The 25,656-nt window shown below is 45.9% G+C and overlaps 1 protein-coding gene across 1 annotated transcript in view; it reads right to left on the bottom strand.

Moving 5' to 3' along the window:
- COL22A1 (collagen type XXII alpha 1 chain) overlaps positions 1-25,656 on the bottom strand; it is a 295,276-nt gene that overhangs the window by 9,026 nt on the left and 260,594 nt on the right. Inside the window, exons 48-62 of the mRNA XM_025214699.1 lie at positions 23,390-23,443; positions 22,192-22,245; positions 19,863-19,916; positions 16,855-16,908; positions 15,849-15,902; positions 14,740-14,793; positions 14,080-14,124; positions 12,913-12,966; positions 11,853-11,906; positions 8,863-8,916; positions 7,199-7,270; positions 5,421-5,456; positions 4,826-4,870; positions 4,324-4,503; positions 2,118-2,184 (exon numbers count right to left, since the gene is read on the bottom strand). Of these exons, the coding sequence (XP_025070484.1) occupies positions 2,118-2,184; positions 4,324-4,503; positions 4,826-4,870; positions 5,421-5,456; positions 7,199-7,270; positions 8,863-8,916; positions 11,853-11,906; positions 12,913-12,966; positions 14,080-14,124; positions 14,740-14,793; positions 15,849-15,902; positions 16,855-16,908; positions 19,863-19,916; positions 22,192-22,245; positions 23,390-23,443 (931 nt within the window). The remainder of the gene's footprint in view (positions 1-2,117; positions 2,185-4,323; positions 4,504-4,825; positions 4,871-5,420; positions 5,457-7,198; positions 7,271-8,862; positions 8,917-11,852; positions 11,907-12,912; positions 12,967-14,079; positions 14,125-14,739; positions 14,794-15,848; positions 15,903-16,854; positions 16,909-19,862; positions 19,917-22,191; positions 22,246-23,389; positions 23,444-25,656) is intronic.

Here is a 25,656-nt window from a genome sequence, read left to right as displayed (position 1 = left end):
GCTTTTTTTGTTAACCATGAAGTCTTGCCTTGTTGTAATAAGTATAAAAGATCACCTCACCCTTAGGGGGGTGCAAACTTGGACAGAGTACATTTCACTCCCTCGTCCAAGTCGCTGATGAAGACATTAAAGAGTATCGGTCCAAGGACCGAAGCCTGTGTGACCCCACTTCCCACACCCTTCCAGGTCGAAACCGACCCATCCACCATGACTCTCTGGGTGCGGCCCTCCAGCCAATTCGCCACCCACCGGACTGTGTAGTCATCCAGGTCACAGCCTCTTAACTTGTTCACCAGTATGGGGTGGGATACCGTATCGAAGGCCTTCCTGAAGTCTAAGTATACGACATCCACCCCTCCTCCTGTGTCCAGGCGTTTCGTACCCTGGTCATAAAAAGAGACTAGATTGGTCAGGCACGATCTGCCTGCCACGAACCCGTGCTGGTTTCCCCTCAGCATAATTTGTCCTGCCGGGCTCTCACAAATGTGAGCCTTGATAATTTTTTCCAAGACTTTGCCAAGGATGGAGGTGAGACTGACTGGCCTATAGTTGCCCGGGTCCTCCTTCCTCCCCTTTTTGAAAATGGGGACCACGTTGGCCCTTTTCCAGTCCTCTGGGACTTGGCCCGTGCATCACGAGCTTTCAAATATTCCCGCCAGTGGCTCTTCAATGATGTCGGCCAGTGCCTTCAGCACCCTCGGATGGATCTCCTCCGGGCCTGCCGACTTAAAGGCATCCAGTTCTTCCCAATGACTCTGCACCATCTCAGGGTCTATGCATGGTAGTCTGGCGCCTTGCTGCTGCCTCTCTACAACCCCAGTGAGAGACTTGTCCTGCCCCTCACTTAGGAACACTGAGGCAAAGAACTCGTTGAGGAGTTCAGCCTTGTCCCCTCTGTCCGTCACCAATTGTTTCTGCCCATTTAGCAGGGGTCCTATTCCTCCCTGGGCCTTCCTTTTACTCCCAATATATCTAAAAAACAATTTCTTGTTGTCTTTTACTTGGGTTGCCATCCTCAGCTCCATGGCAGCTTTGGCCCGTCTAACTGCCTCCCTACAAGCATGAGCAGAGGAGGTCTATTCATCTTTGGTGATCTCTCCCTGTTTCCACTTTTTATGTGCTCCCCTTTTGTCCTTTAGGCTGCCCTGGATTTCTCTGGTCAGCCAGGGAAGCTTCCTGGCCCCTTTCCCCCTTTTGCCTCGCTCGGGGATCGTCTTGCTTTGTGCCCGAAGGATCGTTTCCTTAAGGCACAGCCACCCTTCTTGGGCTCCCATCACTTCAAAACTCCTACTCTGCAGTGCGTCCTTGACTAATCGCCTGAGTTCATTGAAATCAGCTTTCCTAAAGTCTAGCACTTTCACCCTACTAGTTACCTTACCCACTCGACGTCTTATGGTGAATTCTATTATTAGGTGATCACTGTCCCCCAGATGGCTACCGATCTGTAGGTCCCCAACCATGTCACCCCCCTTTGCCAATACCAGATCCAGTATGGCATTCCCCCTAGTGGGACCGTGTACCTCCTGTGTCAGGTGGAGGTCCTGTACACAGGTTAGAATCCTGCGTGAGCGGTGGGACTTTGCTGTCTGTGACTCCCAGCAGATGTCCGGGTAGTTTAGGTCCCCCATGACTACCGCCTCTTTAGCTTTTATGGTCTCCGAGAGTTGCCTCAGGAGCCCCGAATCTCTTTCTTCCCCTTGATGTGGGGGTCTGTAGCAGACCCCTACCACCAAATCCCTTTCTCCTTGCCCCCCATGTAGCCTAACCCACAATCCTTCTACCTCCTCATCCTTGGATTCCGTCTTGATGAGGGTTGACGTATATTGCTCAGTGACATAGAGCGCAACCCCTCCCCCTTTATTCCCCACCCTGTCCTTTCTGTACAATCTATAGCCCTATATTTCTGTTAATACAAGTACAATCAGTGACAGCAAAAAGTGGATTGCTATGCAAGCACCATTTGGTTTTACGTGTCTCATCTTCCCAAGTTGCTCCCATCCTAAAGATGTCCTTGGACCTCTAGGAAAGGTTCAGACACAAATCACAAATGTTGGGGACATACAAAGTACATTTTGGCACTTCAGACACTGCAGTGGATTGCCCGTACTGACACTTACCATCAAGCTGCTTTCCTAACTCCTCCTGGATAAGCCTTCTCAGAGTTTCCAAGGATGGAGGCTCCCCCTGGGGAGAAGAGTGAGAAAGAATCATAATACTTGTGACAAAGGCAGCAGACAAAACCTGTCATCTGGAGTCTATTAAAGAAGATACAGTGGGCTAGCTTCTTTCAGCTGGCAGGGTCTCCAAGTCTGAAGAGTCTGCCCCCAGTTCCCACTCTGAACTGGCAAGAATAGCACTACAGCACCTGGAAACAGCTGTGGCCAGGGTGCCCCATGGATACATTACTTCACTGCATCTCCCCAGTATCCTATGAGCATCAAATTTCTCTGCAGAAGCAAGTTGCAGAGAGATTTGACCCTATACCGAAGGGTGTGTGGGTATACAAACATGCATGTGCATGTGTGTGTGTGAGTGTCTGTGTGTGTGTCTGTCTGTGAAATGAAGGCAAGTATCTAGATTTGTGTTATTCGTGCTGACTCATATTTGGACACTATATTGATTGACCTGAAGCTCCGCTTCTCAGAGGATGAACTATTCACATGAAAAATTCCAGCCATCCCTAGCTTCATTTTAATGGAAAATACAGTGGCATTTAACCTTTACCTCTGCTTGTAACCTGCTGAGACGCCTTCTTGAAACAGATTGTATTATTTTTCATTAATACTTAGGGAAACTCGTAAACATTTAAAAAAATAAACCTCTAATATAATGTTAGAGTTTATACAACAAATACAATTCATGTCAGAATATAACCTATTTAAGTCCATTTCCTACCTGACTCAAACATGAAGACTGGTCCATCAGCATCAAGACCAATGTCCTCATTACTATAACTGAACACTTGCACCGAGCGTGTCAAAAATACTTTGGAGCTTGCGGACTGTACTTATACGGCTATAAAAAGGAAAAGCCTTTTGCAGTTCTAAACTCATTGCGTTTCGTTGCCTTAATTCTTTATAGCTCATTAGTGTATGTCATCACATATCTTCCAAGTTGTTGAACAACAAGGATGTGCTTTGTCTAAGACATAGCCATCCTTTCTATCAGAGCTTATTTCTCTTGGAATCCCCTTGAGGTAACAGTTTCCGAAGCCAGAATTCATTTCTCAGAGCATGAACAGTGACTATGCAACTATAAAACAAATCTCTTCATTCTCTTAAATATTGTGCCCTCAGGCACTTTAACTGATTATAGTGTTTTTTGTCAGACAGAACAAATTATTCAGATAAATAAGATTTAATGATCTTTGCTGAGCTGAATCCTGTAATTTTTGGACTATAGCAACAGTCCATGCAGCCTAGCATCTTCTTTCTGACAATGTCCACTAACAGAGGGAGCTGTAAAACTTTTGAATCAACTATTATACAGTATAATGCTCCTGGAGGAAGCCTCTTCCTATCTCTAGGCCCTTTGTGATTACACCCTCAAGCATAACGCTTGCCAAGATAAAAAATAAATAAGGAATATCTACTGCAAAGGCCTCATCTTTTGTTTTAATTATGCTGCACCGTTGTTTCCATAAAAGCTGGCTGCAGAGAGATCCCTGTGTGTTTTCCTGTGCTAGAGCATCTTCTCCATGCCAAATTTGAACCAAAAGGATCTTTTAGCAGATATGAGTCACTTAACCTGCCTACATAACTCAAGGTTGGGGTTTTTTTTCCAGATCTGTAATTGAGCACTTTTTAAACACAGCCCAGCCAGAGCTTCTGTGGGAAGTGAATACAATCACATTCATCTTGAGGCAAGAGTTTTAGGTTGGTAGAATTGTGTTCCCCAGCTGGAATTTGCCAGTCAGACCTGAATGAATGTTTTGCAAAAACACTGCAAGGATATCAATGCAGCAAAAATACCCCAAGAATGGTAATGACTTAGTGATCTCATGGTTATGCTTCATATGAACAATGCCCCTATGTTCAGCTATATCCATTTAAGTAAAATATTATGTAGCGGGAGAACCCCGGGAGATGCATCATCTCTATTGTGTTGCAATGTAGTTTGGAGAGACAGTAGGTGAGCATACGTAGTTCATGTTCGCGGTGTGTGCTGCAGTCAGCCTTAGCACAAGGTTACTGGATAAGATGGCTCGTCTCCTAAGCACCTATAGGTCGTTTTTCTTTGACTCCATGATCATGTTTGCCTGGTCTCATGCCATTGGACTTGCATCTCTGTACAAAACTTGTCACTCACGCCTGCCGTCCTTACCCGTGGACCAGGAAATCCTGGCTGTCCTGGGGGACCTGGAGGTCCAGTTTGTCCATTGTCTCCTGGTGGCCCTTGGGGACCCATCAGTCCTGGGTGGCCTTTATGGCCTGGTATTCCAGGCTCGCCAGGTGAGCCCTTCTCCCCCTGTGGGCCTTTGTCACCTTTGACTCCAGGATCTCCCTATCACACAAAACCATTGCATCAGCACAAAGAGATGAACATGTCACTTTTTCCTTCCCCCCACCAAAGCTTAGGAGAACATGAAGTTACTGAGCAAAGGGTTAAGCATCTTTTGACCACCAAAACGTGCAGCTTCTGGGTCCAGTATGTAGTTCACTGCAAGTTATGACTGAATTACAATGACTAAAGGTGGCAGATGTGTACAGAACATCAGATCCTCATGGGCTGCACTTAGCCCATAAACCGTACTTTCGGCCAACCCATCTAAACTTCTTTTGACTTCCATGTAATACAGAAAAACAAATGATACTGTCCAATGCACCTTGTCTCCTTTGGATCCATGTTCACCTGGTTTCCCAGCTGCACCCTGCAATGAAATAGTCAGCATGAGCATGCTATTCGAATACTGAGCTAGGGACAGGATGCTTCCCCTTCTGATGGCTCCCAAGACTTCAGGAAAATAAAGCCCTATATATTTCACGGTCGCTTCATGCTCTTTGTTTCTATTAGTAATTTAAGAATAAAAATTAAAAAGTACTCTTTTCCTGCATATGTCTCACACTTTTTTCCCCAAAAAAACAATTGTTGGAAATTTAAGTACGTGTTATATGCAAAAAATATGGTAAGAACCATTTCTGCTCCTTAGAGCCAAAAGTGAAAGTAAATCTGCAACCTTCTCACAGGGAGCAGAGCAATGAGCAGTGTCAGCTCTCTGGCTGCTGCTATTGAGCTACTTAGTACAAGGAAAGATTTTGTTTGTCTTCAATCTGCCTATCAAAAACAAGGTGCACATTATATTCCAAGGGGTTCTGTATGTGAAGAAATATGGTAATGTATAAAACCCAGCTGAAAAGCCCAATATTTTCACTGAGCTTAGACAACAGTACTGCTCTGAAACAGCTAGGAAGTGGACTTACCTCTTTTCCCAGGGGACCCTTCTCTCCCGGTTCACCCTAGGAGATACAGAGAATGAACTCAGACTATTGCACTACAAATCTGACTCTCTGTTGCCATGTGTCACATTTGAAAATGGTGAGCCGGGAATAGGAAAAGTCAACGCTAACCAAAGGGAGATCCTAAAGAATCAAAGACTCACATAGGAGTAATGTTGGAAAGTCCCTCCAGAGGTCATCTGGTCCAACCCCCTGACAGAAGCAGGATTATCCCTAATCCGAGCCATCCAATACAAAGCATAACCTAAACTGTACATCAAGGTTAAAATGAATTTCTCAAACTGCTGCATGCTACAGGAAGGCTCCTAAATACAAGGGAACTTCTAGTCATCCCTCCAAAGCTAGCAAGGGTTGGGATGAATTATTCTTTGCAGAGGTTTCTCTGTTTCTGGTGCCATACAGGGGATTTTTCTTTTGGATGTTTCACAAAGCTCTCAATGTGGTTTACTGAACTGCTAGTTAGGTTACCTAGGCTTAAATACACCCTTCTCCATTAGCTACTCTCTCATATTTTGTATTAAATTAAAAAAAAATTACATACTCTCTTTATTTTCACATTTCGTGCAGCATCTGTTACTGCAATGGCAAAGCACTGGATTGAATGCAATACCCATGTAACAATGTAAAACATTGTTGGTACCAATGTACCTATTGCACTCTCATACAAGGAGTCCAACATGCATCTAAAAGCCTTGGAATACATTTTATTTTTAGTATGCGTGCATGTGCGTATATACTTGATATTCCTTCATAAGCTGGAAGTGCATGTAATCAGTCCCACAAGCCAGTGAAATATATATGCTGAAAAAATAAAAAAATAAAAAATATTTATATATAGATTACATATCCCTGTAAGTGATATTATGCTTCCTACTACATCACCTGCCAACTATACAAACTCCTGGGACTTATTCCAATGTTCCACAACCCCAGTGAAGCTTTTGCAGATACTATATTTTGCTTAAATGAGCTTGCCAAGGAAATATTTCTTTTCTCTCTCTCCAGTGAGGAATGCCCCTTTCATTCAAAAAAAAAAAAATTACCCTAGCCTGAGACTCAAGTTAGAGAAGCTTCAGTCTGCATTGGGAGCAGGTATCCTAAAGAGAGATTCACCACAATGGTAAGTCTGTTACTTGCAGGGCTCAGAAAAATACATTTATGCAGAAGGAGAGGGGAGAGTCCCAGCTTCGCAGCAAGCCCTGACATTTGCCTCTAGCCTTGGAAATTTCTGGATGTTATGGCTGTGATATTCTTATGTATAGAAAAGTGGTTTTAAATCATGTTGGGCAACATTTTAATTTCTAATTGCAGCAGACTTCTATTTCTGAGCCTTGAACAACTAGACCCATGGGTATCAGGGAACTTAGCCTTTGGCACAGGACTATAAAAGAGTGTGAAGAATTCAAAATGCTTTAATCCATTCCTAATGCAGTTCTTTTATAATATGTGGCCCAATGGAAAGCTTTCTGAGTACTGCAATCTTCCCAAAGTCATGCCAAGAAAACCTTTACACCACTCCCTCCCTCTGTACAACCTAAGAGTGTCATGCCCAGGGATAATAATTTGACATTTTGTGGGCAGAAAAGAGGATGTGGGGCCCCTTTGAAAAGGAGCTTGCATTAGAGTTCCCCATTATATGAGCCCTCTTGCCTGTGCTTTTGCACAGGTGAAGCATACCAGCTCCATCGAACCTTCAACAGCCCAAAACAGACACCATGTTGGACAGCAAACCTGTTACTTACAGGAGGTCCTCGAGGTCCTATGAAACCAGGAACTCCTGGGCTGCCATTTTCTCCTTTGTTTCCTTTTGGACCCTAAGAAAGAGAAGAAAAAAAAAAACCAAAGACAGTCACAGCTTCCCCTCTGCCCTGCCGTCTGTGTCCTCCCAGAGCGTCCATTTATTGAGTTATTTGAATGGGAAGTGTCGCCTTCCTCTCCCCTCTTTCCATGCTTAAAATAAAGGCATAATGACTTTGTGTGTTCTCCAGAAGGAAATCCTTGCTGTAATAAGTTTTCTGTGAGGGTATCATGTTCATTTGAGTAGTGAGGGTCATCTTAGTGATGGCCAATAATAATCGACAAGGCTACTGGGTCTCATGCCAACCCCTTCTCATGCATCGTTTCCTCATACTCCACCATCAGTGCCCCTCTCTCGGTCATTTCCTGTTACATGCTCAGTTATAAGCCTTTTTTGTTCAGTGTATTTGTACAGAATGCAGTGTAATGTGGCCCTGGTCCACGACTGGGTCTTGTAGATGTTATGGGGATATAAATAAGAACAAGCACCAAGAAATTAAGAGCCACTTAACAATCTTCACTGAGCAGTTCAATGACTGTTGATATTAACTGCATCTCCTTACATCCCTGCACAAATGTACACCTGTGTATACCTGTGCACGCAGACTGTTTAGGAGACACCCAAGACTATGTATTGTGTAGTAGCAGCCAGGAGTAACAGCCAGAGGTGCTGGCTTTTTGTCACTTGCCATGCCTACTAGGTGATGCTACCTCTCCTCCCATATGGCTGTGTACTATCAGCTACCCAAGGCGGAAAGACTTTGTCCACTTCATGGCCAGAGCATGGAAGGAGAGCTCCCTGAAGCTAGATGTGATGAAAGCCTACTCAAAGTGGAAGACCTAGCGGCAAGGCCATGGATTACTTCTGGACAGGGTAACAGAGGTGGCACTGGAACTATCCAAATCTCTCCTTGTGATACCCTCAGGCTCGGCCTGAAACAAAAGCGTCAATGAGCACCCGTCCTTAGGTAGTGCCAGGGGCACAGTAAGTTTTAATTGACTCTTAAACCCTAAAGCAACGTGGGAGGAGAACAAATTAATTCCTCTTTGTTAGTCGTATTATCAGCGCTCCATTGTCAGACTATCCTTGCACATATGGTGGCACCTGAGGGCATCCGTTCTGTTTTGTGACCTTGGCTTACTACCCAGGGCCTACATTTCCCCAGCATGCCTCGAGTGAGCTCTCCACTGCTCCTTTCAGTGGCTGCCTGCCAGCTCTTCTCACAGTCTTTCTTCTTCCATGTGACACTCTCTGCTGATGGCACGTTTCCTCACTGGGCAAAATTAAATATCTTTTTAAGGAGGTGCCATACCACTCTTTTCTCTGTATTGAATAATAAATTACTCCCCTCTGTCCCATCTTTAGTGAGAAAACGGTGATACAACCAAAGGACTGACATCTCTTGATCCCAGCCACACAGCCACCCACCAGACAGCGGACCACCCAAATATAACCTTCAAACAGTTGGCCTTAAACTTTGAACCTTGCAACTTCCCATTGGAAGTCTATGGACATCCCAGCACACCTCAGGCTTCTTGTTCCCCTAATCATCCCCTGTAATTGTTGCAAGAGTCCTAACTGTTATACAATAGTCATCATCACACTTACTGGGTTTCCTGCAGGGCCAGGCTCCCCTGGGGGACCAGGTGATCCACTCTTGCCCTGTACCAAGAGGGAAATGAGACAGAGTGAGAGAGAAAGAAAGAGATTTGGAACCAAAAATTAAAAAATCAGCTGGAGCATCTAAGCAGCAGGGAGATCCTTCACTTCAAGGTCATCCCCACTGAGACAGAGACATAAACACCATGATTTCCCTTCAGGATGCTCACACTCTGGTGATGGGCACATTAAAAGACCTAACTGGTTAGGATGTACTTCTGGGCTAGATGGCAATGGTAATTCTCCAATGGCTAATAGGTTGCTAAAGGAAGTGCATGTTTGGGAGAGGGGATAACAGGCTGTCAGCAGCATGGGGCAAGGAAGTCCTGCCAACTTCCTATGGCCACCTTCAAGAAGAATAAAAATCCCCAGGATCACCAGTGCTCACAAAGAACAATTCCCTTCCACGTTTCTTTCCTCATTCTCTTCTCCCAGATCCCTTCAGCCACGGCTGAAATAAAGCTTCTGGATATAAACGCAATGGCTTTTAGGTAACACTCAGAAAAAACAGCAAGTGCTTTTGGGATGGAAAACTAAGAGGAACTTCTTTGAATGTTTAATGGGTTAAGGACAAGTTTCAAGTGGGCATCATGCCACTTCAGAGACAGCGATTTGGCCTGGACCTACTTCAGCTGGAGGATCATTCCCAACCCTGGTTGTTTGACTCCTGATTCTGGTTTCCATCTTCTCTGGAAGAAGCAGTGAAGAGCACCTCCATCTCTGAGAAGTCTTTGCAAGAGGGGGACCTTGCTCTGTCCTTTGTACTGCTCTGGTGGCACCGAGGGGACAGGGAGCTCACTAGGAGGGCAGCTAGTTGTACCCATCATAGAGGGAACCTCTGGGGGCTAGAAAGCTGGGATCCTGGGCTAGGCCACCGAAGCCTGAGGGCCATTTCTGCACCATGTGCAGAAATGTAGCCACAGGAACTCAGCATGCCAGGTTTTCCATCCGCCTGGGGCATTTAGACATTGCCAGTGTGACCCTGCCTAGGCGTGGAACATTAGTGTCAAAATCCTTATCACCCGTGTTCAGCAGATCTTCTGATGTGGTGCCCACCATTCACTGATGATGGAAAAGCCCCATCACAGGGAGAATGAAAAGCATGAACATGAGCATGTGAGGATTTGAGAAATGTGCAAATGAGGAGAGCTTTTGAAAACTATGTTGGAGAAACACCCTTATATGGCACCCACAGATGTGCTAAAGAGGCCACCTTGTTGCCATCCCCTCCTACATCAGTATGCTGAGAGGTTTCCTGCCTAATTAGAACAGCCCTTGAAAGCTGGCCCTTTTACCTGTAATCCTCACAATCTGTATAGCCCCCAGAGCCTCTCATTAATTAGAATTAGGATGACCATATGTCCCAGTTTAACTAGGACAGTCCTAGATTTCAGAGGCCGGTCCTGGTAGGCTGTTGAGCATTATAATGGGCATCCCAGAAATCCAGGGGCACGGTGGCACACTCAGCCAGGAGTCAGAGTGACATGGGTGGGCGGGCAGGCAGGCACCGCTGCCTACCCAGAATGCCCTGCACCCCAGCCCTGCTGACTTGGGAGAGCACAGGGAGGAGATGCGGGGCCAGTGTCCTGGATGTCCCAAATTTCCTTATGGTTGGCCTAATTATAATGCCAAGAACAGTAGGTACAAAAAGAACAAGAGGGTCTGGTGCTTTGTCCTCTCACTAATCCACCTAAATCCTTAGCATCTTATCCCTTCTGCCTTCCCTCCTGGAAGCCTTTTTATTCATTGCAAGTGATGTACTGGGGCAAGATGTGTTAGCGAGCAGTGCCAGCACCACAGGTCGCATGTGGAATAATGGATTAAATTGAAAGGTAGGCACAAGGGCTCTCCATATGTTACTGTCATCTCCTCTAGACCCTGATGCTCCCTGCTCTCAAGGACCTGATGTTCTCATTCCTGGCAGCGCCGACTGAGTCAGCATTTTGTGCTTATTATAGAACAGGTTTCAGCATCTTGCTTTCTGTACCATGCTTTCCCACGGAGCAAAGAATTACCTGCTACTGCAATCCATTAGGGATGTGCACAGATCCAAACATCCCTATTTGTATTCAGCCGTGGAACGAGGTGATTTTTTAAAATAGAATAAAAACCATGAACACCGGTATAAGCAATCTCTCAGTCATCCCAAAAGACACCTTTAAGAAATTTTAGCTAAATTGCTATTTCTGCACTGCGGGCAATACTACAAACTGGCTTCCTACATGCTTTCAGTAATGAAGAAGCATCTTCTCCTGAAGTTGTTCTTGCACATGCATTGGGCATGATAAAAATCAGGAGCTTGTTAATAGGCATCACGATCAGATGCCTGGTGTCTTAAGGTGAGCATCAAAATTAATGCCCAGTGTCTTAAGGTGAGCATCACGTTAAGCATCAAAATTAACTACTTCTTTGGGAAACTGTAGTCAAAGGCCACAGAGGGCATCAAATGGCTAAAAAGAGCCAAGATAGGAACTTAAAGAATCACAGAAAAGTAGGGCTGGAAGGGAGCTCTACAAGTCAACCAATTCAACCCCCTGCTCAAGGCAGGAACATCCCTATCCAAACCACCCCATGTAAGTGCCTGTCTAACCTACTCCTAAAACTACACAGACAACCCTGTCACACTGCTACAAGACATATTGCCCCCAAACATCAGAACCACCCTAACCAGCCACGAGTAAAGAAAGGGGACAAGGACACTGTCATGGTCCCAGCATTGCAAGTGTTGTTCAAATGCACTCCTGGTTTTCAGCTCTCAGGAGAAACCACCAGTCTCTGCCCCTTCCTGTTTTAAGTCTACTGGCCATCACACATCTTTCGCCAAATGCCACCAGAGGCTTCCGCTGGATCATCTTCCAAAACAGACATCTGGAGTCTATGGCACACCTACAAGGTATTATCCATCCTTCAAAGACCGACTGTCTGGAGGGCAAACTCACCGGCTGCCCTCTGAATCCGCGAGGACCCTGAGGTCCGGCAAGGCCGGCGTCACCCTGGAACAAGAGAGCGATAGTGGCACTAAGCAAATAACATCAACAGCAAACAAACTCCAAAACACAGGCAATTTAATTGTCATTTGAAAAGAATTCAGGTCTCTTAATTACTTTTCGCTGCCCCTGGGTTAGCAAGAAAAATGCAAACAAAAACATTCTGGTTTCTAAATATCCTAGTTTCCCAGGAGAAACCAGCACTCTGAATTACAAAAGGGAGCCTCCGCAAGGCAAGTCTATTAACATGGGGATTTCTAAGCCAAGGTCAGATTCTGGCCACATTTTTAGTTGATGGGAAAGGCGAGATATCTTTCACTGCACCTTGAACTAACTCTGATGCCTACACATCTCGGGCAGGCCTTTTCCATTTGCTCTCTTGTAGGATGAATTCAAAAAACAACATATTCCAGTCATCAGAAAGGGATGCAAATGAGGACCTGGTTTCCAATGACCTCTAGAGAGACCATGGGAACCCACTGGGTCCATCCCTTGGTCATACTCACCGTATGTCCACCTGGGCTCTGCTCTGTTACAGCACTGCTGCTAATAATGCTATAGGACTCGATTTTTCCCTTTAAGTAGCAGCTTATTCTAAGAGCAATCTCACTGATTTCAATGGGGTTACTTGGGTAATAAGGTGCCATTCAGGATGAGAAAGGGTGATGGACTCTTAGCCTGTGGGACTTGGCACAATGAAGTACTGTTTAGAGACAGCAAATGTAGCAGGATCAGGACAACAGGTATCAGAGATACTGGACATACCAAGCAATTGAGAACACAATTCATTTCTCTCCATGTTTCCAAAGATGGAGCTGACATTTAAGTTTCAGGAGGCTAAGCAGTGACAAAGGCCTTCAAGTTCCTTGTTATCTTAAGGAGCGTTGTACAAGCATAGCTACAATAATATGCTGTTACTATAGCTTCCATGGCTGGATTTATCTTGTATACTGTAAAACAAGCCTTCATCAAGGAGCAGAGGATTTATTTCCACTCCAAGGAGCACACTTACATCCTTCCCTGGCGGTCCCTCACGCCCAGCAGGACCTGCCACACCTGGCTCTCCCTGCAAAGACAGGAAAAGAAGAAATGAATTTGGAGCATCTGACACAGCTCTAGCAGTCCAGCCACACCTCCACCAATGGCACAGGGAATCTGCAGGACGAGACTGAAGTTCAAAGGGTCGTTCATCAGGGCTGACAATTTTTTAAAGAACTGGGCAGCTGGCTGTTAGCCTGCCTTGCTTGTTGCTTCAGTTGGAGCTAACAGAGCTCAGACCTGACCCGCTGCTTATAAAATGATTGGGAGCACTCTCCATATGCCAGGCAGCATATGACCAGCAATGGTATGTTCAATATGGAAAGTAACTTGGGAAGGAAAGTTATGCACTTATCACATAGCACAAGGAAGAGGTGATCAGTGAGGACACTAGGGTTAGCCAACTGTCTCTCTATGGTCTTCCACCGCACCATTCATGTTTTCCTGGGGAGCCAGAGTTAGGCATAGGGTTTCCCATTGCTTCCGCAGGATGACACCTGCTATCATGAGGAGTCCCCTTGTACAGTGCCCAAAACATCGCAGACCAGAATGAGGGCAAATCTTGGTGTGGGGCCTGAACTTCTGGCTTTTTTAGGAAACAGAGGTGAGCGCACCGTAGAATGATCACTCCTATTCCCTTTGCTGTGCTTTTCAACTCTGAATGTGTCCCACATCTCCAAAGCTTGGTGTTGTGAGGTTTGATAGTGATTCAGCATGCACAAAAGTCTCCCCTTGCCCTCTGCTCGGTGGCCTTCATGCCAGTGGGAATGAAAGCATTGTGTGAAACAGGTGAACGTCCCAAAGACCATCAGAGATGCTACCACGCTCATCACAAGGGCTCGCACGTTAGATGGACATGGAACTGCTGTGCAGATGAATGAAGGCTGCTCTCGTCAGCTTGTGAGACAGGAAGCTGACACCAGTTACGCCAGTGATTCTCCCCCAGTGGGTCAGTCAATATATGGTTGGATGGACCCATTTATTCTGCCACCCATTATAAGACAACCCCACAGGGTCACAACAGCTGAGGGAAATGACATCACAAGAGCGGGACATAATCCCCTCTCTCAGTGCAGGACCGTTCAATGCTGATTCCTCGATAGACATGACCTCCTCCCAAAGGCTGGTGCATGCTACTTACCCGAGAGCCTGGGGGACCCATGTCTCCTCTTTGTCCCTTGAAGCCCTGCAGAGAAGAGTGGTATTACTAGCAACTTTGCTTCTAGAGGTGGGGATCTTTGGGAGAGCTCTGGTTGAATGGTGCATGCACCCATTTGCCTTCAGTGACTGGTCAGCATGGTGCTGCTGGGCTGTGGAAGAGGCTGTCACAGGGAGCACAATCCCTCTCCCTAGCTGCCTTGGGGGTAGAGGAGACCATGCATGATACAGCCTTCTCTTACTGCTGTGCTAGGCCAGCAGACTGCCAGGGACTTCCCTTTCAGTCATCCCTGCTCTGCCCTTCCACTCAGGAGATACATGTGCCATAAGGATACCTGGGGGGAGCACACGGCTGGCAGTTGTGAGCAAGTGTCTTCACTCATGTCCCATGAGAAGAGAGGGAAGACTCCTTGTGACCCACCAGAACAGCCTGTTGCAAAGCTGCTGTGGTGCAAAAGCTCTGGAAACCCCGTGTTTCACATTGCTGATGACTTGTTCTCTCTCACACCTGCATTGCCTAAACCATATGAGCCAGTCACTGCACAAAGGCTGTATGGCTGTACATCACCACTCCTGTCTCAAAGAGCTTCCATCTAGAAAGACAAGACAATTCATGGATTAAATCCTCTGGTGCAGTACCTACCGGTAACCCTCTGGCACCCTCCTGGCCTGGAAGCCCTGGTTCTCCTGATTTGCCCTAACAAAAACAAGGACAATTTTTAAATCACCGTTGGCCTTCTCATCATCCACAAAGTGATTCTGCTCTTCCCCTTGCATTGCAACAACAGCTTTAGGGCTGCGTTTTCAAAAGTGCATGCAGCAAGGATGCTCAAACAATACCTATATCTGAGCACACAAGACTAGGGGTATGGGGTAATCAATGGACATGCATAAATTCATCTTTTGAAACATGGCACTTGGCATTTTGTGCAGCCCCTGCACTGGTTGCCACATATATTTATGTAGAAGATAAACATTTATGTTTAACATGAAACTGCACATGTCCTTGAAGTGGACGTACAAAATAGTAATGTGCACAGAACAGCAGGGCTCCTGCAACTGAGTACAGACAGTTTTGGACTCAAGAGTCCATTTTCAAAGCAAGATGCTCAGCACAATACCTGAGCCCTGAGTGAGCACTGGTCCTCCCAGCATAAGGCAAGCATGCAATGTTTGGCAGAACTTCAGGACAACAGGAGCAGCACATTTCTCAATGTAATGGGCACAGACTTGGGAATCCCATTTTTTTGTCCAATTATATGAATACAGCCTTCTGGCCAGAAGGCTACAGACCAGGTCCTTTTCCTCCCAGTGATGACAGTTTAACAAAAAATGAGGAAATCAAACCCTCTAGCCAAGAAAAGAGGAGAACTAATCAGGAAATAATACAACAAATGCACTTTAGGATGCATGTTTCCTGTTTCCTTGTCCACCATGCAATTTTCTCTCCACTGCTGAAAAAAAGAAACACCCCCAAAACTCAGAGCTCAGGAGGTTTAATCTTACGAGACAAACTGCTTCCTTACAATATGCACAGTGGTTTTAAGAGTAAAGCAGCCATATTTTCTTCTAAGGTGGTCTGCATGCAACTCATGTGGCTCAGGGCAGTGCAGTTTCCTTGCATTAAAAAGGCATGTGCAAACACACCTCCTGACCCCCTACATAGTCTGGAAACAGGCATCCCTGCAAGTGCAAGCCAGAGGTGGCTCTGTGAGCCTCAACTGGAAATAAGTTTATAAAATGTTTTCTTACAGGTTCCCCAGGAGATCCTGGCTTTCCATCCTTGCCATCGTTCCCATCAATGCCCTGTAAGTGAAACACAGAAGAGAGGTCAATAAGGAAAAGTGTATTTGTTAGTGTGGGATCTCCCAATGACTTCTCTTCTTGAGCATAAGCTACCTTAAGATCAGCTGTCTCACAGTACTCATTTCTATTTTCACAGCTCATCTATCATAAGCACCTCAGTTTGGCTATTAGCCACACAAAATCTGTCCTCCCCTACTGTTCAGATAACAGACTTCCACCTCCCAGTCTGGAGACTATAAGAGCTGTCTTTCTTACCCGTATCTCTCATACACCACAAAGTCAGAAGCATAAGGGTGGATCCTCAACTGGTGTAAATCCAACTAGCTCCACTAACTTCATGAGCTAGGTGGACTTGCGCTAGAAGATGATCTGGCCCATAGACATTAGAGATATAAAATGCCACCAGAGATGCCAAAGAAAAGGTGTGGTCAGACACTGCACCAGTGATGCCGTTGATCTTGAGCCAGAGCAGGGGAGAGAACTGCAATGCGGGGTGTAGAGCACTATCCCCTTTGGTGCTGCGAATGGTTTGCACAGATATCAGAGCCCACACACTTATTGTTATCTCAAGTCTATGCCATCTGGGTGCAGACCTCTGCCAGAGTGCAAAGAGACGGGCTAGGGCAACTGACCCACTCCAGCCCAAAAGCTATCGCTTGGGCAGAAGGCGATCGCACACAGGATTCCCATTGCACGGAGCCAATGTGGAGTTAATCTGATACGTACAAGTCCAGCTCTTTCACTAGTGTAAAGGCATCTCCAACCTGTCCACGTGCTCAAAGGAAGTTTAACCCACCAAATGAGAAGAAGCTACAGGTCATCACTTATCTTGCTGGGATCCTATGACCCCAGCTGACTTCCTGCCCTTTGGGCGGGGGGCTGGACTCTATGATCTTCCGAGGTCCCTTCCAGCCCTGATGTCTATGAAATCTATGAAATCTATGAAACTTACTTGAAGTCCAGGCAATCCTGGTGGTCCCTGAGGTCCTGGTGGGCCATCTTTACCCTGAAAAGAGAACAGGGATGTAGCAGCTCAAATAAGCTTCTCTAATGCTTCTTACATTTGTGCCTCTGTTTCTGGGAGACACCATGTAGGGTTGGGCAAGGAAGGACTGTGGCCAGACTAGGTGCCCCTGCCTGCTTTTGAGTTATCAGATAGCCCAAATGCAGGCAGAAGAACATGCTTATGCCACAGACCTTCCTACCCTGGCTGTGCATGAGGAGTGGGGGACAGGTCCACGTGGCAGCAGTGGCTGTGGGGGACCTGGGCTGTCACATCTCTGAAAGGGTATAGCGGCACCCTGGCTGAGAAGTACTGCTTTAGATCAAACAACCAATCTTAAAAAAAACCAAAAACCAGCCAAAAAAAAAACAAAAAAACTACATACAAGTGATAGGGAATGCCCCACAGCTCTTAGGAATTTATTCCAATGGTTTTTACCCTTGCTATCAATAACACACACCTTATTTCTAGGCTGAGTTTACCCAGCTGCAGCCATTTGATCTAGTTACACCCCTGTCTGCTACAGACGGCCACCCTTTTTCTCCTCCCCAGGTAGGTGCTTGCAGTCCTTCCTTAAGCTAAATGGATGGTGCTCCCTTTGCTTTCCACTACAAGGCATGTTTTCCAATCCTTTCACCACTCTCATGGCCTTCTTGGAGCCATCTCTAATTTATCCTGTTTGGTGTATGAACACCTGAACTTAGCCAATGGTTTCCAGTAGCAGTCACACCAGTGTTAAGTCCACCAGGACCTCCCTAATCCTATTAATTAAATCCCTGTTTATACATGCAAGGATCACAGAGGTCCATTAGACCACAACATAGCTGGTTGCTCATGTTAGCTGATTATCCACCATGACCCCCAGATGAACAGCTGCGGTCTCTCCCTGAGTTCAGTGGGCAATCATTTCAGATGGGCCTGGATTTGGTCCAAGAAGCAAGCATTGCCAAGTGGAAAAGGGAAAAGAAAAACAACGTAGTAAATCTCTGCTCAGCATTGTGCTTCTGGGACTCATACACAGGCCAGGAAGTGCATGTTTTATATTTCGTGCACATTAAATTAGTGGTTATGAAGGGTGATTAGCTAGCAGCCCCTGAGAATAAAATCCTCTGTTTATCTCTGGGATTGTATAGCGTGTCAGATCCCTCACACTGCTTCAGCCTTGATCACTTGCAGGACCTGATCCCACCTGCTCAGTCCAGAGCCTCTCTGCTGAGTCGGCTCATTAATCGCACAGTAGCCATCCACCATGCAATTTGGAGGCACGACTGATGGAGACTAGACTTGAATGAATGGGCAAGAGTGACAGGCCCATTATCAAACACTTAGTGATCCCAGATCTAGAAGTGACCATAACACAAGGCTGCACTATCCTGAATCAAAAGCACATTTTAGGCCTTCCCCTCTTCCCTTGCAGTGAAGATTGATCAGATTTACACCAGGGTACACATCTATTTTAGTGTTCTGCACTGCAACCCAGGACTAGCATCTGAATACTTCCCACATAAAGCTGCCCATGATGGCCAAGTCACTAGCGGGTTTCAGGAGGCATGTAAGGACCACTAATGTGACATGCAGCATGTTTGCTCTGTACATATTGCATCCCAAAAGGGGTGTGATGTAGCCTGAAAGTGGCAATAGGCATGTGTCAAAAAGTCATCCTGGAAAGCTTCTTGGTTCATACCTAGTGCTGTGAAGAGGTGGCTAAATTGCCCTGTTTTAGGTGCAACACATCTGGAATGGGTATGCCATGCTTCACTGTGACAATCCTTAGTGCAGTCCTTTAATGGTGTGGACGTTAGGGTCGTGCAAAATTTTGCCAGCTGTTTTGTTTTGACACTGTTTCGACTCATTTTGAGTCTGAAACAGCAAAATCAAAACTAAATGAAGGGCTTCAAAACAGCCTCGAAACAAAATGAGGGCAGTCAAAATGTTTCAAAAGTTTCAAAATGTTTCAAGTTTTGAAGCAGTCAGCCAAGTGGTGGGAGACGGGGGAGAATCAGGGCCGCGCTCACAGAGGCTTCGCAGCCCCATGCGGCTCAGCCCTGGCTCTCCCCGCCTTTCGTGGCTGGGCTGCTCAGTGGGGCTGGTGGAGCGGATGGGAGCACAGCACTGGCTCTGCCCACCTCCTGCCAAAGGGCTGCGCTCCGATGGGCTCTGCTATGGAGCTCAGCTCAGTGGTGGATGCCGGCAGAGCCGGCGCTGCGCTCTGCCTCCCGCCACCAGGCTGACTTCCAGGAGCTGTGGGAAGCCAATTGCAATGCTGGGGAACTGCAGCCAGGCTGAGTTCCCTTCCCCAGTCTGATCGCAGCCCAATCAAAACGTCAAAACATTGTCGAAACAGCAACACTGTTTCGACGAAACAGAACGGAACAGTGCTTTCAAAATGATCAAAACTCAAAATGAAACACCGTGACGTTGAAACATCAAAACAGATGTCAAAGCACAATGCTGCTGTTTCTCACAGCTGTAGTGGACATGAGGTCTCTACTGTTCTTCCCAGCTCGGTGTCTCAGCAGGGGACAATTCTGCTAAAAATGCCAAGCATTTTTTTTCAATTCACTCCTCCGTGTGGTTTGAAACCCACGTGGATACAGAAGACTCAGAAAGGATTCTCTAGAGACAGGATCTATGGTGTGGGCTGCACAGGCTGAGAGGAACCTTAGATGACAAGACCAACCAGATGATTTGGACTGGATTTGAGACTGTTTAATTTTCAGTCGCTTTGGTGGACAAAACTCCAGGAAAGGAATGAGAGGCACCATACTCAGATTCTAAAGAGGCTGGACGGCATGGAAATAAAGGGATTACTTTAAAGGGGTACTTTTCAGTAGGGTCTTCTGAATATGGATAACATTTTAAATACAACTCGCATGTCTTTGGGAGGACATCATGTTTGTTCCAATTCAACCTCACACTAAAGAAGCCAAGGGCATTCTCTCTGATCTATAGCTTACAATATCTCCAGGGATCCCAGGGGCTCCTGCTGGTCCTTTTACACCATCTGGTCCCTAAATAAAACAAAGCAAAAGGAACATGAATAGCTTAAATATAGTATATCCTTGTCAACAAAGGCACTGCTACAGATGGCAACACTATAGGCTATTCTTCTGCATTTCATTCATCCGTATTAGCATCCATTCATGTTACTTCAGCAGATACATGGATGCCAACCACTGGATATAATTAGCCTTCTAATCCACAAAAAGTCAGATAATTGTGATCGTTTTCCAACCCAAAAAATGGGTTATCATTAGGGAAAAAAAAACCTGTGAGACACAAATAACTTCAGGAAGAAGAGAACTGCTGGGAGAAACATCTCTGAGCACACAATGGATATGGCAAAGTCTTAGGGCCTTGTTACATGTTGCACTTTGAGCTGCTCAAAAGTTGCTCGGTATTAGTGCTAGCTTGAGTTTGGACCTGTCGCAACTTAAGGTTAAAACCTTTGTCTGACTGTCCCCCACTTGCACAGCTATGAGTTGTCACTCCAGGAGGGCTGGTGAGCCAGGACAGGCTTCTATCCCAGCTCTACATGGGAATGTGTGAGAGCAGGCTGTTTGCAAGGGGTTGCACCCCCAGGGATGGGAAGGTCACATCCCCATGGGTGGGAGGAGTTGGCTTGGTGCAAGAGCTGCTCCTTGGCAGTACAGTTCAGGAGGTGGAAAGTTTGTCCCCACAGAACAGGGTGGGAGAGGTGATACTACATCCTGGGAAGCTGGAGGACTGCAACCTGGGTAGCCCCTCTGTGGGGAGTGGCCACACACAAAAGGTACATGAGCTGGGCAACATGGATCAGAGAGAAACTTGCCCTGTGGTGGCATAACTAAACCACCTAAAGTGTGCTTAAAACTAGTTTCAAGTATTAATGTGGGGATGATCCAGGGGTGAAGAGCTCCAGAAGCCACCTAAAATTTAGGTGTAACAAGGCCCTTAGGAATAGTCACGTGAGAACAAAAACCTGCCGGCCTAAGTTACATCAGGGAAAAGGAAAATTAAACATAAAACGGGAAAGTTGAACTGCAAAAATGTATAGCAAGGAAGCAAGTCCTTGAAGGGGGACTGTGGATTTATTGTACCTAGAAATGTCCAAGAAGACTTAGATAGCCACCAGCTGGAGAGGATATGTATGATCCTGCCCACAGGCCGAGGGTTGGGGGATATTAGTTGCTAAACTGATTCTATGATACTGTGCCAAAAAATAACACAGCCTTCATGACAGATGGCCTGAGACGGTTACTGGGACACTCCATACCATTTATGCTACCTAACCACTGGACTTCATGCATGTGGAACAGGAGATAGTAGGCAGGGCTTGGTTCCCAGTGCTGGTCTCAAATTTGGCAGAGGTAGTGGCTCTAGTGATCCACACATGATCCTAGTGGCACCTTTCCATGTGGTATTCATATCGCAGTGACAAAATGTCAACCAGTCTCCTACTGCTGATGTGGTGGCCCTTTCCCACCAGCTACGCTAGAATACCCGAGTACCTCTGGGTAGACACCCTGTGTTAATTCTTTGGTGCACAGGCAGTTCAAACCATGATCAGCTTTGCTGCTGACACCACGATTAGAGGGGTCTGCAAACCTTCAGGAGGGCAAATGCAAGCTGTAGTGACTAGATGAGGTTATACAATGGTAGCTGCTGGCAATCAGAGGAGGCTTGGCAACAGAAGTCCTACATTTCAGGAAAAGATACAACTCAGGAGCTATAAGAGGTTGCACCCAATGATTGATGCAAACTTATTTTAAACTTGACTCTTCAATGCTTTCCTAACACAAAAAGAAGCCACCGTTTTGTTTTGTTTTGTTTTTCCAGGGAGGAGCAGTGTTAGGATTAAGTTAGGATGGCATGCAAAAGGATTCCTTCATTGGGAAGTACATCACAGAAAACAAAAGTTTGTGAAAACTGACTTGAAGATCTTCTGAAGACTCCAAGAGCCAAAATCTACCCCCTGACATTTGTTAACTGGCAGCCTGCTCTGCTGTGCATGGGCAGCATTGCGTAGGCAGTGAACATATTTTTTCATGACCATTTCCTTTGGCATAAAGGAGGTGATGGAAGCAATGGATGAGAAATGGCTGCACAGTATATGAAGTACCAGTTACCAGGCATGTACAAGTCTGTGCTGTTCTGAAGCCCATTAGGAACCCAATGCAAAACATGAACGAAGTGGCTCAGAGGGTAGATCTTGCATATCTACTAAAAATCCCATGGTTGCAGACTGGAGAACACACACGACCATATGCTTTTCAATATAAGGAAAAAGGGAAGAGGAACACTTACAGGTGGGCCTGGGTTTCCAGGTGGGCCCAAAAAACCAGGCATTCCAGGGTGACCCTGCAGAATCACAAAACAACATTTAGATGGACACCGCACTCTTCATAGTTAACTCAGGTCCAGGTAAATAACTCACAGTCACAAGGACGCGGTGACTAAGTGGTGCAATGGGAAAGTAATCAGGAAATAAGCTCTCCTGGCATTACAAATTGAAGCACAGACATCCCAAGCATGCACATTTATGCTGTGTCTAAGACCTTACTAGACGAAGGCTTCCGGGACTGAACGTGTCAAGAAATGTAACGGCGGGCTTGGTATGAGTTGCAAAATTGTATGAAAGGGAAATATTCACTGAGCAATTACTGCAGTGTTAGCAACAAGTCAAGAAAGGAGAGCAGTTATATTGAGGATGGACTTTTCCTAAGGAATCTTCTCTTGGAGGCTGGGAGAGGCAGACTGGGAGGTCATGGCAGAAGGATGGGTAGAAAACAAGAGCTGTGCAAAAGGTTTCAATCAGTTTAAGCCTCCCTGACTGGCCAAAAAGTCTGGCCCTGTTTAAACCAAAAGCTCAGAAAATCTTCCACAACATGGGTCTGAATTTTGGTTATGATCTATGTTACTCCTTAATGTTTCCATGGGATCCCAGCACCTTGTGGGCGCACCACAGTTTCTCTCAGACTTGGCTTCCAAAACCAGCGGTGGTCTTTTACTGAACCATTTAGCCATCGTATATTACCACTGGTTTTAGATGAGCAGTATGGGCAACATGAGCAATTTAAAGGGGTTTCAAGGAGATAAAAACAGCATGGGTGCATCAAGGTATGGTAATGTTTTTGGTTCCCCTATGCTGGAAGGGTTGCCCATCCTCCATCAGTGCGTTACCTGGGGAAGGGAACTCCAGAGGGTGAGGTGACCAAGCAAAACACCTCCCAATGTGGTGGGGGTGATGGTGTTGGTTGAATAAAACTCATCTGGCTTCTCCCAGATGCTACGGGGGTCGGTGCACTTTTATATGAAGGAGGTACTGACTACGATGGTCTCGGCTCAATCTGACCCCAGCCCGCCTGGAGATTGGGGTGCTGGGTGGCTTCACCTGTCGCCTTGCTGAGGATAGACTAAGTGTTGCCAGATACAGAAGTATGGTTATATCATCTATACTTCCTTTCCCATCATGCTAATTTGAGAAACACATACTTCTTTTTACCTGTTCACCTTTTTCTCCAGCTTCCCCCGTTGTTCCACGGTCTCCTTTAGTGCCCTGATAATGAATAAAGCCATTGAAAATCACTTATAGTCACCCAATTTCCTACTTTGGCATTTACATATGTACATACATATATACATACACACACACACACATACATATATATATATATATATATATATATAAAATAAACATGTACACACACACGCATATATATACACATATATATACACATATAGATCAATCAATCGATCAGTCTATCTATCTTGTTGCCTCCAAAATGGACTGACAGAAGTGCTTAGAGACAAGCAGACCTTTAAGTGCTTGGGTGAACTGGAGTCTTCTCTCTCTCAGGCACATATTCATGCATCTCCTCTTCCCCCATCACAGAAAAGGCCTCTAACACATTGTCCTAGGGCAACTATCAAAGCTGGCAGATCCAGCATGAGACTCCAGCAATAACACAGCTTATTACTAAATTGCTGGCTGAGGGAATCAGGTCACCTGATCATACAGGATTGTTCACTAAATGTGCAGTCACTGGATACCTGGGATCTAATATGTAGCACTTGAGAGAGATGGTTCCTCCTCTTGGGAGGAACAGGAAGCAGCATCTGGCTAGAGGAAGTGTGATGGAGAAAGGGTGTGCAATTTTACTTAAAACTGTACCCAGATACTTGCTGGGTTTTTGGTATGCCAGGGTGAGAGCGCATGGGGCTCTTGGAAGAGCACAGCACACAAGGGAAACCCTAGAGTGCACGGCTCCTTTATGAATTCATGTGGGTTCATTACTTCATTTGGAAACCTGCAGGGTAGATGTGTAGGAGCTGAATAAAAATTAGACTATTAGGGTTATTCATGTTCATGTTCACAATTTAAATCCAATGCTACTATTTAAGCAAATGCCTAACCTTCTTGTTCAAATCTCTCCTCTTGCTGCAAGATATAAGGGAATGGTAGAGGAGGGAGTATTTTCCAGACTGCTGAGTGTTTACAGCAATTACCTATATTGCCTGTGTCTATCTGGGTTGCTAACTATCCTCTGAGTTTTATCTCAGAGTCTTCTCCCATTTCCATCTGCTGCACTTCTGCGCCTGTTCCTCTCTTGCTTTTTTCTGTACTTTTAACTGCATGATGTAAAATTAATTTGCTGAATCAATACAGCAGCTTGTTGTACACTATAATAAGTGCAAATGCAAAGAAATTAAAATAGCAAACACTGCTTAAGACAGCAGTACAAGCAAGCAAGTCTAGGGGGAATTATAAGTGCATCATGATGGAAACTTCTTATCTCTATTGCCACTGCCATTGCTTTGCTTCACGCTCGGCAGTTGTAAATGGTTCATTTGTAACTGAGCACTGACATGCTGAGCAAACGGATGGCACGGGTTACAGGAAACAAGAGCTCAAAATGTTAAAAGTACTAGAGTCCTTCAGACATCATGACTCAGTGTGTGTTTGTGGCCCCTGATTATGAGGTCAAGATGTGGTAAATAGCAGAAATGATCCTTTCAGGGTAATACTAGGTGCTAGATAAAGTGGCGGTGGCTGTTCGTGAATCTTCAATATAGCCTCCGGCACACCAAATCTTCAGTTAAGTAGAAGCCACTGAAGCAAACAGGGTGACATGTGTCACAACCCAAAGGGTGTGAATTTTGTTTTTGTGTGCTTCGGCACTGCTAAATTGTTCCCGCTAAATTACAGCTTCTTTTCACGGTGGAGTTTTCTGCTGCAGAGGAGAACCCCGGTGCAAGGGAGAATTTCCCGCCAATTTGAAGCTTTCTTTGCAGGGTGCATTTCTTTGTTGCAGCACAGAAATGCTCGTTGCAAAGAGTTCCCGCCATTTGTATGCTAATTGGAGTCCCATTATTGGCCCGTTCTAAATTATTCACACGTGGCAGCTAGTGATTGGCTTGCTAGCCGTATAAAAGGCTTGAGTGGTTTCCGCCCAAGTTGGAGGACTCCACGAACAAGGGAGGAGGAGACTTCACGCTGTGTGAAGATCTCTAAGTGCTGCGGATCCTTACGGACCCAGTGCATTTAAAGCAGGCAACGGAGGTCTGATCAACCTCTAGCCTCTCCCCGTCGCCGAGCGCAGTCCAGACGTATCCCTTCCCACGCGCAAAAGAACCGGACCCACAGAGCCTAGCAAACTTCGTGTGGAGCAGAAGGACCCACGGAGCCTAGCAAACTTCGTGTGAATCCTTGACCTATCTCAGAGCTCTTCTACCCGGGTTCGAGTCCTGCAGGTTTATTTTTCCCATCGC

The sequence above is a fragment of the Alligator sinensis genome, unplaced genomic scaffold (genome assembly GCF_000455745.1).
Source record: "Alligator sinensis unplaced genomic scaffold, ASM45574v1 scaffold721_1, whole genome shotgun sequence".
In the NCBI taxonomy this organism is placed as follows: domain Eukaryota; kingdom Metazoa; phylum Chordata; order Crocodylia; family Alligatoridae; genus Alligator; species Alligator sinensis.
Note: the sequence above shows the minus strand (reverse complement) of the source record. Positions and strands in the feature narration are given on the sequence as shown.